This window comes from Blastomyces dermatitidis (genome assembly GCF_000003525.1).
Source record: "Blastomyces dermatitidis ER-3 genomic scaffold supercont1.2, whole genome shotgun sequence".
NCBI classification, from domain to species: Eukaryota; Fungi; Ascomycota; class Eurotiomycetes; order Onygenales; family Ajellomycetaceae; genus Blastomyces; species Blastomyces dermatitidis.
The window spans coordinates 6,628,679-6,644,007 of NW_025544775.1; the positions used below are offsets into that span (position 1 = coordinate 6,628,679).

At 35.4% G+C, this 15,329-nt stretch overlaps 1 protein-coding gene across 1 annotated transcript; it reads left to right on the forward strand.

The window, feature by feature from the left end:
• The first annotated feature begins 11,383 nt into the window (after window positions 1-11,383).
• BDCG_02248 (BAR domain-containing protein) lies at window positions 11,384-15,329 on the forward strand. The gene is made up of 5 exons (XM_045417794.1): window positions 11,384-12,667; window positions 12,761-12,928; window positions 12,986-13,101; window positions 13,177-13,457; window positions 13,546-15,329. The coding sequence occupies exons 1-5, from the start codon at window positions 12,541-12,543 to the stop codon at window positions 14,219-14,221; spliced, it is 1,368 nt and encodes a 455-aa protein (XP_045274524.1). The 5' UTR covers window positions 11,384-12,540; the 3' UTR covers window positions 14,222-15,329.

Here is a 15,329-nt window from a genome sequence, read left to right on the forward strand (position 1 = left end):
TTTTTACCTCAAAAGTCTGAGATAAAGTCAAGAGTAGTGATCTATGGAAGAAAGAGATCAAGATATCAATTTAATCTAAGATTTAATATCATGTCTGACCCTGATATTCTGGTGGGTGATATTATAGATAAAGAAAATGAGTTTGATACTATACAGCTCATAAATATCTATAATGAAAAGTCATTGAAGAAAAATAACAATATCTGGACAATTGATAGAGAATTTCTGAACATAACTTCATCAAGAAACTCTATAATTGCAGGAGATTTCAATGCACATCATTTCTGATGGAATTCAGAATGCAAGAGAGCAGTGAGAGCTGATAATCTGATTGAATGAACCTTTGAGCATTCAATAGATTTGGTTAATAAGTCTGATCAACAAACATTCTTTAGAAAAGGTATGAAACAGAAGTCTATTATAGATCTAACATTCATGTCACAAAATCTAATGAAAAGAAGACTTGTAAACTGGTTTATTGATTCAAATGAGACATCAGAATCAGGTTATAAGATTATTCAATTTGATATTGAACTGAGTGAAAAACAAATGAGTGAAAATCCTCTTCTCTCTAATCAGTATAACTTTGAAAAAGCTGATTGAAAAGCAGTTGAAGAAAGCATAAAACTGTTAAAATCTGAAAGACAGAATGAGCTATATTGGAATTCTGGTCAAGATATCTCAAATGAAATGCTTGAGAATAGAGTGAAGCTTATTACATCTATCATTCTAACAAGTGTTAGAGATAATATTTCAAAAAGAAAATCTTCTGAGTATTTAAAACCTTGATGGAATAAGAATATCTCATCTAAAAGAAAAGAATTAGCTACTGCTAGAAGAGATTGAAAGAATGATGTAATATCTGATGAAGAGTTCAAAACTGTCAGAAATGAATATTTTTCAGATATTAAAAGAGCTAAAACAGACTGCTGGAATAAATTTCTTGAAGAAGCATAAGAAAAGGAAGTTTTTAAAGCTTTTAACTATACTAAAACAAGAAGTGTAGCAAAACTTTCAGCTCTAGAATATGAGTTTCAGAATGAATCATATACAGCAAACTCTTTTGAGGAAAAATGTCAAGCTTTCATGAGAATTCTCTTTCAGAACTCACCAGATTCAGATTCAGATTCAGAGGAAGAGAATATATCACTTCTCAACTACATTGATGAAAATGACTGAGAATGGCCTGATCTTACATAAGATGAATTAGAGTCAGCTATCTTCTCAAGTTCTGTTAAAACTGCTGCAGGTCCTGATTCAATTAATCACTTGATTATTCAAAATACATATTCCTACTTAAAGAATGAATATTTTGAGCTCTTTTTCAATCTCTTGAAAAATGGATATCATTCTGAATGCTGGAGAGAAGCCACTGGAGTGATTCTTGTAAAACCTAATAGAAAAACTTCAATTCCTAAGTCATATAGAGTAATATCTCTATTGAACTGTTTAGGAAAGGTTTTAGAAAAGATAATAGCTACTCAACTATCTTTTATAAGCTCTATAGATGATTCTCTTTTATTCAGTGAACAAATGAGAGATAGAAAACAGTGTTCTGCAATTGACACTGTTCTCTCAGTTGTTCATGATATTCAAATAGCAAAGCATGAGGGTCTGGTCTCAACTGCAGTTTTTATTGATATAAAAGAAGTGTTTGATCATGTTTCAAAGTCAAAGTTAATTCAGACATTGAAGATATTAAAACTGTCACTTTCTCTAATAAAATGAGTTAACTGTTTTATATCTAAAAGAATTATACAACTCTTCTTTGATGGAATGAAACAAGACAAGACTGAGATAAAAATAGAAGTATCACAGGGGTCTTCAATCTCACTCATTTTATTTGCAATATACACTGCATATCTATTCAAAAATAGAAATATGAGAATAGTGCGATCTCTGAGTTATGTGAATGATATTGGTCTAGTCTACAGCTCAAAAACTATCAAAGAGAATTTGAAAGTAATTGAAGAAGCTGCAAAGAAAATCTTTGTTAGAGCAGATATCAATCAAATTCAATTTGATATAGATAAAACTGAGTTAATTCATTTCTTTTCTAGATTTAATGAGAAAGAACTATCTCTAACTCTTTTAAATAGAGAGATTAAACCCAGTGTAAATGTCAAATGATTAGAAGTATGATTAAACTCCAAGTTGAATTTTAAATATCACATTCAACAAAGAACTGTCAAGGCAGAAAGACTATTGAACAACATAATCAGACTATCAAATACAGAGAGGAATCTATTCTTCCAGGCTATGAAACAGTTATATATAGCCTGTATTACATCAGTAGCTGATTATGAAGTTCAAGTTTGATGAAATAATCAAGGGAATTTCACTGAACTCTTTCAAAGTCTGCAAAACAGAGCCTTGAGAAGAATTCTGGAAGCATTTAAATCATCTCCTATTAAAGCAATGAAAATTGAAGCTTCAATTCCTCCTCCTACTATTAGATTTGAAAAGACCTGTATGAACTATGCTCTGAGAGTTGTAAAGATGAGCTCAAATCATATAATCAGAGAAAGAGTCTCTTCTTCATTTTCATCAATTAACTCTGGAAATGAACTGGATTGAAATAGATTTCTTGATTAAAATGAAAATAATTCTTCAAAGAAAATACCTTCTCAACTGTACAGACTATGCTCTCTGATTAAAAATCAATTTTCTTCTTTAAATGTTGAAAAAGTTAATCATGAGAAGTTATCTCTCTGAAGAAAAAAGCTTGAATCTCTTATAGACTTACAAATAAGTGAACTATCAAAAGAGAAAGAATATGAACAGCATTTAAAGAGAATTTCTACAATCAATATAAAAGACTCTATTCTGATTTATTCAGATGACTTAAAAAATGAGAACTTGAATAGATTAGACGCAGGCATTGCTTATACTGAAGATAATATTAATTTTATCTCAGATTTCTGAAATCTAGGCTCTGAATGTGAAGTCTTTGATACTGAACTATTTGCAATAGTGAAAGCTTTCAAACTCATTGAAATAAAATCTCATAAAAGAGGAAATTGTTTGAAAGAGGCATGGATATTCTCTGATAGTCAAGCTGCTTTAAAAAGACTTAGAAATAGTCAGATTTATAATGATCAAATGAATCTTGAACTGATCTTAAACTCTGTTTTAAAAATTCAAGAGAGAAGAACATCAAAGCTGAGAATTCATCTGCACTGGGTTCCTGCTCATATGAATATTCATGGCAATGAATTGGCTGATTCAGCTGCAAAAAAGGGTGCAGAATTAAGCAGATCTATTCAAAAAATTATGTTCTGATCTTTTATAAAGAGAAAAATAAAAGAATCTTGTTTAGACAAGTGGAATGAAAGCTGGCAGAAACAAAAGAAGAGTATACATTATTCAAGATTTGAAACAAAACCCAAGTGGAAATCTTGTTCAATTAAATGTAAAAAGAAAATATTCTCATCTATAATACAGCTGAAACTAGGACATGGCTATTTCAAATCTTATATACAAAGATTTGATGATAGATTTGACTCAATAGAATGCTCATTCTGCAATACAAATGAGAATCCTGAGCATATTATAATGCACTGTGCATTATACAATAGTCTCAGAGCCAGATTGAAAGAGAAGTATAATTTAAATCAATTAAATATGAGATTCTTATTCTCAACTGAGACAGGAATTAAATACTTAATAGACTTTCTATCAGAAACTCAAGCAGCTATAAGAAAATGGCTAAATTCAGAATTATCTGAATATGAAGAGGAGGAAATCAATCAGATATAGTCTGTTAAAACAGCTATACACTCTCTTTTAAGAATTTGTTTTGTTATAGTCTCTCTTTACTTTTTCTTTTTCTGTATCTTTTTCTTTCAATTTCTTTCTATCTATCTATTTAATGTGTCTATCTTTGAGACTGTGTTCTTTCTCTCTTTTCTTTTGTCATGATATTGTCAAATGATTTCAAAGTATTAAAAGATGTTAAAACACTGCAATTTGTAAACAGTTTTTGTATTCTGAGCTGGAATTTTCTGATTTTGCATATCTGAAATTGATGAATGTACAATAGTTAACTTTACAGACATAGAAAAAACCCTGAGAACTAAAGTTCTCAGGTAGATGTCATAGTCTCTGACTGCATACATCTATAATTGAAGAATAATAATAATAATAACTGTATTATTATATTGCTATATCACTGTATTATTATATTGCTATATTATTATATCACTATATCACTCTGTTATCATCATACAACTTCAGTGGTGATTATCTCCTTCTTTTATTTCTTTGAGTGAAGAGCAGTCTTTTTTGAATCTGGTTCACTGCTCTTATTTCTTTTCTCACACCTCATTTATTTGCATATGTGGCATTTGCCTGAGTGTGGAGTTTTCTCTCAACAAGCAAAGCAGTATCAATCAGATGCTCTTTCACTCATCACTCTTCATACACTATCTTTTGAGGCATTCTAGAACCACACTGGCATGATAACTACAAATCACTTCATAGACAGAATTATCACATTCTGGAGGAGCCTGTGCTTCTCACCGGTTTTTAGACATGCTATCAGATGTGATTCAAAGGTTGCTTAAGCCAGTGTATGATTACAGGCATACGCCGGCTTCTTATATATTGAATCTTGTACACTAAATTAATTAGTGGCCGCTAGGGCCCCCTTTACATTCGTACGCTAGTAGTTCGGAAGCGGCCGCGTTATTATCCGACGGTCGTACGTTCTTCCGAATCACAAGTATTTGAAAGGTTTTATTATCAATTATAGATAGATAAGACTTTTGTGATCTATGATCACTGTTATTGTATACTCATTGTCAATATATCTATCTTATAATACTAGTGTATGCTTGATCACTAGCAATTTCTTTTCATATACTGAGTAATTGAGCTCAGCATCTGATAGTTTTCTATCATTGTATATCACTGAGTGTAGCTTGCTGTTCTTACTCATCTGTAGAAGAGTGTCTCTGATAGCTCATTCAGATGTGTTCATCTCAATATAGAAAGATTTATTACAATCTGATTGAATAAGCACTGAGAATGTTATTACATATTTTCTCAGTGTGAGAAAAGCCTCTTTACACACAGTATTTCAGATGATTGAATAAAACTTCTTCTTTCACAGATTTGTATTCATTTCTCTTAAGAGATCTGAGAGTGATACAGATATTCATGTGAAATTCTTGATGAATCTGCAGTAGTATAAGATTAATTCAAGAAACTGTTGTATATGATGTACATTTCTTGACTGCAGTTAATTCACTATGACATTCAATTTCTCTGAGATGAGGTGTATACAGTTATCACTCACTACATGTTCTACAAACTTCAACTCTTCTACTTCAAACACACACTTGATTGATTTAGTATAGAGCTTATACTCTGTCAGAGTGATAAGCACTTTATTGAGATGCTTCAGATATTTATTATATGAGTTTGAAAAGACTAGAATATTATTAAGATATATAAGACATGAGGTTTTATTCTATTTATGAAGAATCATATTCATCATCATTTAAAAGATGATGAGTGTATTTGTCAGACTGAATAACATTGTCAAGAATTCAAACTTCTCTCATTGTATATTAAATATGATTCATGAGACTGATAGTTTATCTACACAGATCTGTCAGTATTCTGAGAGAAGATTAATCTTTGATAGATATTAAGTGTTTTCAACTGTATTCAACTGTTGTTGAATCTGTGACAGTGAATATTCATTCTTGATTATAAGCTTGTTAAGTGCTTAATAATTAATACACATTTGTCACTTCTCATCTGTCTTTTTCATGAATAGAACTGAAAAGCCTCATGTACTTGATAAGAGTTGTATGAGATTACATTCTAGAAGGTCTGTGATCTGACACTTCTATTCTTCAAGATATGTTTGTGACAGAAGATACACATTCTAATTGACTGATTTTGTATTCTCTGTGTCAATCTCATGTATGAATTCTCATTTCAGCAGTAATTTCAGTGAAAGATCTATTCAGAAGATCTTCTTATACTTTTTCAGAAGCTTCTTCATACACTTATTCTCTTATATATCTTTTATCTTGATTTTCTCTGCTTTCAGATTCTGTATGATATACAGAATACTTTCAGATAAGATCTTATAAATCATTCTCTTTACTTGTTAATATATAAGCAGATTTAACTCTTCTACATCAGAGATGTGAAATGTTCTTCTCATATCAGTTGATAGAATTGTATGAACTGTTTTCTTTCTATCAGTCAACTACATATAATATGTACATCATTGAATCTGCAGATTGAATTTTTAGAATTAATTAAGTCTGAGAATAAGGTTATATTTTACATTCTGCAGCTCTTGTGCTTAAATATAGCAAGATTATTCTTTAAAGTGCAAGGGAACTCTTACTCTTGCAGATAATATTAAATATTAGTTATCAGATAATCTTATATATCAGAGATTCTTCACTCAGTGAATCTCTTTCAATCTTCAGATTATATGATTATTAATATATTGTATAGAAGCTTCTGTATTCACTAATACTTTTGCAGTCATCTCTCAATTCTTACTTAAGTGTCTCTTATATATTAACATTTCAGGTCTCAAGGCATTGAGATGAGTATTTACTTCATTATTCTTACTCATATCTTATTCATAAGCCTGCTTCTTCTTTACATTTACAGAATTCAGAGAATCATCTAACACAGACATCTCTTTATTATTATTATTATTATTCTTTCATTATACTCATATGCAAGCGGAGCTTATGATGAGTCCTTGCGTGATGTTAAATACAGGTCAAGTGTTGATTATACAGGAGGAAATACAGGTGTTGAGACCACGCCAAGATAACAAGAACATAGGAAAATACAAAGGAGTGACAATTAGATACATGTGATAATAACTTCCCAGCCCAGGAACATAGAGTGATTCATTGAAGCGATTTGTACACCTCTGTATTTATTAGAAACCTGAGGTGCTTGAGTTCCGGATTTAATGTATCCCCTGCGGGTTTCGAACCCACGCGCCTTGGTTTCCCAAGCCAAGGCACTACCAGGTGGCCGCATTAATCATTCGGCCACCGGGGCACAGACATCTCTTTCATTTTGAAGACTTTTCATAGAATATCAGTGAGTGTCTCTGAGCTCACTGATTCTATTAGTTTTTTGACTTTCTTGCTTCTCTTAACTGTGTATGTTAAATGTAATCTTTTACATCATGATTTTAATATCTACAGTTGAAGCAAGCTCAATGCTCATAATATCAAGATTTTCACTCAGAGAATCTCTTTTTCAGAGAATTCAGTGCTTTAGTGATGATATTCAGATCTAGATTCATTACATCTGAGTGTGTAGCTTGTGTTATAAAAGTCTGATTATCTATTCTCTACTAAGATATACTCAATTGCAGTATTTTCTGTTATAATTAACTCACTTATTTCTATATAATAAGAATGTTGTATGCTTCTTTCACTGTATCTGATTACAAGATTAAGCATTTTCATTTTACTCTCAACTCAGATATAAGATCATGAATGAAGATCTATAAACAGAAAGATATTGAAAGTTCTTCATTCAATGTAAAATAGTGTAAGCTGAAGTGTATGAAATATAATATGAGATTACTTACTTATCTACACTCAGTGAAGTATTCATAACACTTATCTTATATATTCACTTTCTCAAAGTTGTGCAAGATTCATTTGAAAAACTCATTTCATATTTATAAGAATGAATATTACTTCAGATCTGTAAGATTCATCTTTTCATCAGTTATTTATAATAACTTCACTTTTCTGTATAGAAATATAATAGATCTTAAGACTTGTTAAAATTTCATTGACTGTCTGTCTGTGAGTTCATATTCAATCTGATAATATGATTACATCTGACTTAGTCAGCTAATTACAGCATTATTTTTTCAGTTGCTATTAAAGCTTGATAACTTCAGCAGATCTTCTGACTTAATATATTTCATACTTGAATTCTCATTCTGTACAGCAGTCTCTGATGATATGTATACTTCTGAAGAGATTGTGAATAATTATGATGAAATCTTCAGATTCAGTATAGTTATCTATCTATGTAAATATTCAATCTCTTACTACAGGCTCAAGATCTGATTTTCTCTATTCTTATTAATGATGATGATTATGTCAGTGAAGCTCTTCATAGTGAATACTTAATTCACAGTAAATATCAATTGTTGTTTGACTTCTGTCTCAGTCTGTCACTGTGTATGCAAGGCCTCAATCTTGTTTAGAATTCTTATATATGTACAGAGTTTCAATTCTGATTCAGCAGTCTCAGCTGCTTTTCTTACTACTTTGAGTAAATTCTCTGAGAGATTCTGCATACCTTTCAGTTCAGATAGCAGAGAAGAGTGTTATTCATATTAACTAGAGAAAATATTCATTTTAGTGATTTCTTGTTAATTGTATAATATCTATTATTATATTACTATATTATTATATGATTTCTGTTATCATTGTACAACTTCAGTGATAATTACTTCTCTTCTTTTTATTCTTCTTTTAAGTAGAGAGTGAACTTCTTTGAATCTGATTCACTGCTTTTATTCTCTTTCTCACATCTTATCTGTTCACATCTCATACATAATATTCATCTGAGTGTGAAGTTTTCTCTTAATAAGTGAAGTAGTATCAATCAGATACTCTTTCACTTACTACTCTTTATACACTATCTTTTAAGACATTCTAGAACCACACTGACATGATAACTATGAATCACTTTATAGACAGAATTATCACACTCTGAAAAAGTCTGCACTTCTCACCAGTTTTTAGACATGCTATCAGATGTGATTCAAAGATTGATTGAGTCAGCATATAATTACAGACATATGCTGACTTTTTATATATTATATGCTAAATTAATTAGCAGCTGCTATGGCCCCTTTACACTTGTAAGCAAGTTCGGAAGCGGCCGCGTTATTATCCGATGGTCATATGTTCTTCCGAACCGCCGTATGTTCTTCCGAACCACAATAGTTGACTCTATAGATATAGGAAAAACTCTGAGAACTAAAGATTCTCAGATAGATGTCATAGTCTCTGACTGTATACATCTATAATTGAAGAATAATAATAATAATAACTCTAGAGAATAATGTGATATTTTCTTCAGAGAGTGAGATCAAGTTAGTCTTAGTATAAATATGTGAGACTATATCAGTCTGTTAGAGCTTAACTGATTCAAACTTATAATCAGATTGAGTGATTTAAATTGTAATATAACAGAACTGAAGTGATGACTAGTCAGTAATATTATATAGAAGTAGTTGTTTGAAAAGCTGTATAAGTGAGCTTGACTATCTTACTTAGACTGGCTGCTGAGACCATGAATTTCATGTTTGATTTCATTTAATCTAGTCTCATACATTTCTTGATGTGAATCCCGCTGAGACTAATCATTAAATAAACATGCAAAGTAACTATATATCAGATCTCAAAATGAAACCATGACTTGAAAAAAATGAGAAAGTGATCTCATTTAATCTCATTTAGTTTCATTCTTGATATAAAGTTACTATTTTTAGACATTTTAAGGTTTTTTTTAGACTATTTTTAATTTTTTAAAAAGTAATGCTTTTTGATAACACTCAAATGAGATTTAAAGTCATTTAAAGCAATAAAAATAATTTAAATTGAGAAGTGAAAATTATAATCTCATTTGAAAAATGTGATAAGAGTAGACAGTAAGTCTCACTGAGACAGTATAAGACTACTATTTAATGTTAGAACCATGTAATGAGATCTGTTAAATTGATAATGAGACTATCAAAAATTCTGATTCTGATCTCAGACACGGTCACACAGTCAGTCTAATCTTACTTGAATAGTGAGCTCATAGACTACAGAATTATTATAAGAATATCACAGATATAATACTTAGTATACTAAGAAGATTGTATAAGATATATAGTAACTCTTATATATATTTCAGTAGAAGAAAAAAAAATGAATTACTGATCTTTTTAATAAGAAGTCAGTATTTAGCTATTCTATATAGATAATAAGCAGATACTCTTCTCTCATTTCATGAGTGAGAATAGTTAGAGTGATATCTCAGCAGTGTCTCACTATTAAGAAAGAGTAATCTGCTAATCTCATATAAAAGTAAGATTCTTATATTTATTAATCAGATCTTTCTATGATATATCTGAATAATATTATAGAGTGATTAAAAACTAGTTCAGACAGAATGAAATTATCTGTATAAAAGTGATGAGTTATATGAAACAGAAATGTAATATTACTGAAGATATTTTATTAGATCTGCTTTTATCTTATTATCTACAGAGTTATCTTTACTAATCTTTATTTACTTAAGCTTATACTGAAGTCTTGTAATTTCTAGTCTTATATAAGTCTTCTTACTTACAAAGCTATTATTATTTTAATTATTTAAACTCTCTATATTATCTGATATCTCACTGATATCTTTAACTAAGTTTTTATATTTATTAAACTTATCAGACTATTTCTTTATAATAATTTTATTCAGCTTAAATACTCTGAGAGCTGTCTTTTAATTTATTATTAATATTAACAGTGATCTGTGATCTTGTATTTACTACTCTAATATTTTCTCATTTCTCTATTTTAAAAATATATATTCTTTTATTAAGTTAGATATTTCTCTGAATCTTAAATTAATTATAAGTTCAATCAATTATAAAAAACATCTAGACATGTGTAAAAATATATGAAGATGTAGTTAGTATATTATTACAGTTATTTATTGCTTACAAAGAGCTTCATAATCTCTTGAAGTATAATGTTGTTATGTTGTAATCTAACTACGCGAGTTACCTAAATAGGTTGGGGTGGCACGTGACTAGGGTAGGTGTAGTAATCACCAACATTAGCGAGGTCAAGTTTTCTGCTTCGCGTCGGGTGGTTGATTACGTTATGTAGAAAATAGTTGTTAAAGAGATTTGAGGAGTCGATATTGAAATAAAAGCAGCGTAGGTTTCGCGTCACGTGGCCAGGAATGGGCTTAAAACAGCGACGAAAATGGGATGCTCTGAGTCGCCGCACCCCCATCTTACAGACTATAGAGGTATTAAATAGTTCTGGAGATCATTCCATTGTTGGCGCCCGATTTCTGCATGTGTGTTTCGCATATTTATATAAGAAGCCTTCTCGATGTTTGGCATGTCCTGAGCCCGTCGATCACTCTGGGCCACTCATTCTGGGGCCAGGGAGGCCGCACTAAACACCTCCCTGAAGGCGAGGCCCATCCCATCGCACTAGTGCGGGTTGACGCGCAGGGCTTGACAAGTCATTTGTTTCCTATTGGACACAGCGAGACGCCCAGGCCCTATCTGATCCCCAACGTCCCAGTGGTGGCGGGAGGAGGTCGAAAAGGGGAACCTGGCTTGCTTGCTCCACAAGGATTCCAAGCAGGGTTCATGGAGCCCCTTGTCCCTGAGAAGAAATGTGTTTGCTTTCAGGAGCCTCTTGTGATCTCTATCCATTATTTGTTATTTATTTTGGGTTAATAGCGTTAAAGGTTTGGGCGGGCGGACGGCAATCCTGATCAAAATTGAGGCCAATCGTTGGTTGAAGATCACTGCCGACCTGCGTTGCGCTGTTTGAAATCAGGTGCCATGAGACAGACAGACGCAAGGCCAGAAATAACTGGGGCGGAGGGGGTCAGGACCGGGGCTAATGCCAGCAAGCGCCTGTAAAAAAAGCCATGAAGGAACGTGTGATTTGATTCCAGTGCTACTACTCCGTACTTGAGGGTGAAACACGGCCGGGAGTAGGCTTCAAAGACGCTGGCAGCCAATATCGCGCGGTGACTGCTGGTGTCTGCTACAAGGGAGAGTAACAAGAATAACAACAAATATCTGGCTGTGGTGATAGTCTTTGGTGCTGACCACTGTCACCAATGGGCGCTAATTCACTTATTCATATATAACAGTGGTTATCAACTTCCCATCAATAGATGTAAGTATATATATGCTGTATATATATGATGTTGTCACCATCATCACCTGACTTTCTCGACAGGTAGTCCAGAATCAATCCATCCATCATCCATCATCCAGACTCCTTTTACTTCTTATTTTGACAACAAACAACAAACTTTCCTTCGTTGTCTCAGAACTGCGGGCCATTGATGAATATCTAACTGCTTTGTTTCCCCCCGCCTCTGTCCCTCTCTCTGTCTGTGTCTCTCTGTGTCTCTCTGTGTGTCTCTCTCTGTGCCTCTCTCTGTCTCGCGCTCGCTCTCCTGCTTTCTTTCTCTCTCTTCCTAAACATATCTATCTCTATACCACTACCCTCTCATTTCATTGTAGTTTTTATCTCACCAGCCCCTGCGCCCAGGGCCCCCTTTGGGCGTCTGAAACAACAAAGCCTTTGACACGCCAACAAATCGATCCTTGATCTCGTTTGACATAAACTAGACTCCGGACCGCCTCCGCGCATTGCCCATCCTTTTTCATCTTTTATTTACTACTCCTGCCTCCACAGGCCAGAAGTTGGAAGAGCGGCCTCCCCTCCGCCTTCTCTTATCCATCCTACAGCCGCAAATTGCACTTTCAAGATGAATGTAAACAAGAAAATCGGTCGCTTCAAGCAGTGGGCGGGGGAGCGCATGGGATCGGAAGCGAAAACTAAAGTCTCAGATGACTTCAAGGCGCTGGAGATGGAGATGAACTTGAGACATGAAGGTGAGATACGGAAGATAGGAGGACAATTTTCCATGACAAGTCTAGCATTGTATTGTATATAGCTGACAATTATGGTTGTCCTTGTTTTGACAGGAATGGAGCGACTCCAGAAATCAATGACATCCTATGTGAAAGCGTTGTCCAAGCGCAATGAAGGAGATGATAAGGAGAAGACTCTACCAGTTGGATATTTGGGTACAACTATGGTGAACCATGGAGAAGACTTTGAAAGCACCTCAGAATTTGGACAGTGCCTTATCAGTTCGTGAAATGCCCCTCTTTCTGGTTGAAGTGAGGTTGCTGATTCCCTTGTTCTAGATTTTGGACGGACAAACGAACGTATCGCGAGGATCCAGGAGACTTACATCGCGAATGCGACTACCAGCTGGCTGGAGTCGCTCGACCGGTCACTTGTCCAGATGAAGGAATATCAGGTATGAAGATCATTTTACGAAAATGAATTTGCGGTGTACCGAGAAAAGAAGTTGTCTGACAAATATACTCCTTAGAATGCGAGAAAGAAGCTGGAGGCCCGTCGGATCGCATATGATGCTTCCCTTACCAAGATGCAAAAGGCGAAACGAGAGGACTTTAGGGTGGAAGAAGAGCTGCGGAGTCAAAAAGCAAAATATGAAGAGTCCACCGAAGACGTCTACAGGCGGATGGAAGATCTTAAAGAAGCTGAAGCTGATAGCATTGCTGATTTGGGAGCATTCTTGGACGCTGAACTCAACTATTACGATCAATGCCGAGAGGTTCTTCTGCAACTCAAGGATAACTGGCCAGCTGGGTAAGTTTTGTCTGAAATGTCAAATGATAGGAGTAAACAATTGCCCTTCTGTAACACAGCATCATCAAAGCTAACCTAATCGATACAGCCAAACACAATCGCAAGGCGGTTCATCCAGACGACCTGGACGAAATTGGTCAAATACAGCACATTCATACCACGATCGGTACGAAGCCGTGCAAGAAGAGCCTCCTACTCCAACTTCAGAGCATCGGCTAGCCATAAAATCCAACCGAGCCGTTTCCATGTATCAGAATGGATCTCCACCCAGGGCTTATTCCCCCGATTCGCCCTACCAGCACCGACCAAACATAGCCCGCACCTCAACATTCGAAGGGCCCTCCCAGCTGAGGCGCGATGAGTCGCCCGCCGTACCACACCGCATGAGTCGCATAGCAAGCGACAGTGCAGCCTTACGCAATAATAATAGTAGCGGTAGTAATCACCATGGCCAACTGCACCTCCGAACCGCAAACAGACCTTACGACCACTACCTGGAGTCCCCAGACGATGCATCCTACGGCAAAGGCGGCGGCGGCAGCAGTCCTGATCGGTACTTCACTGGAGGCCGTTCCGTATCGCCCGCGACGTCAAATGGCAGCGTCATATCCCGAGCTGCGAGTGTGACGGGCTTTCATCAAGCTGGGGGGAGTTCGATTGGCAAAAAGGGCCCTCCCCCGCCTCCGCCGTCGCGGGCTAAGAAGCCACCTCCTCCTCCACCGCCGGCGGGAAAGAGACCCATTGGTGCTGCTGCTCATATGTGATTGAATATCTTTGTACTTTCAATACGCAAAACTTGGCAAAGAGATTCCCCTCCACCCCTCCACCCCTTTTCTTTTTTCGGTCCCATGTTACAGGCGCTGGATAAGGAATTATGTTGATGACGATCGAATGGCCTCCCGCCCCTTGGATTTCTTGAGCTGGTCTTATATTTTTGGGCAAAAGGGACCTTTTCTATAATTCTTTTGTTCTTCTAGCCGTCCAGGAGTTGCGTCTCTTTTCTTTCCCACTTCCCCTTTTTTTTCCTTTTCCTTGTATTTTTTTTTTTTAACTCTCCAATTGTGTTTGTCTTCGGTGCTCCTAATAATGTCAGTGTATTAATTAACCACCCCGGGGGTACTTAACGGTACACGTCTACCAAGAAATATTAAAAGATCCTCCCCAGATAATCTGTCTAGCACGGATAATATTCTTATATATGAGAGACTACTGCTCTTCCTTTCGCCCCTCCCCTCTTTCCCCCCCTATTTTTTCTCCTTGGACAACGATAGACGACGAGAATGGGAAAATTTTTGTTTGGAAATAAAGAAAGGGTGATTACAAAATATCCAAGCACCATTTTTATTTCATGTGCGAGAGATTCGGTTTCGGTTCTTTTTTTGGGGGCCGCTCCTACCCAGGGGCTTCAACCCCACAAACTCAACCGGCTGATGTACACACAACATTGATCCCTACCCAGGTCAGCACTCGCAACAGATCGTGCGCGATGGCCCGGGGGAGGAGATCGTGCAAATTTAGATTCTAAAGGCGACAACAAATATAGCCGTGTTCATCACGCTGATTGGCATTGTTTGTCTCTGAGGGTCTGAGGGAGGAACCACCCCCCCCCCCCCCCCTAAAACGGCACCCCTGGAGAGCATGACGGGGAAGATTCGCTAGAGATGAGATGGGTGACGGCTAAGTTGAGGTGGACTTGGTGTCTAGCCTCCATCTTTGGACAAGTAGAGCCTAGACCTTGTTATATTTTGTTTGTGTCGTACTGTACCAATGTGGGCAAAATCATGGGTCCGTCTGGAAAAGCGGGTCTTGTCGGTGCGAGTCGTTGTGGGTTGGATGATAGTACGTAGGAGACAGTCTTGTTTTCCAATTGTG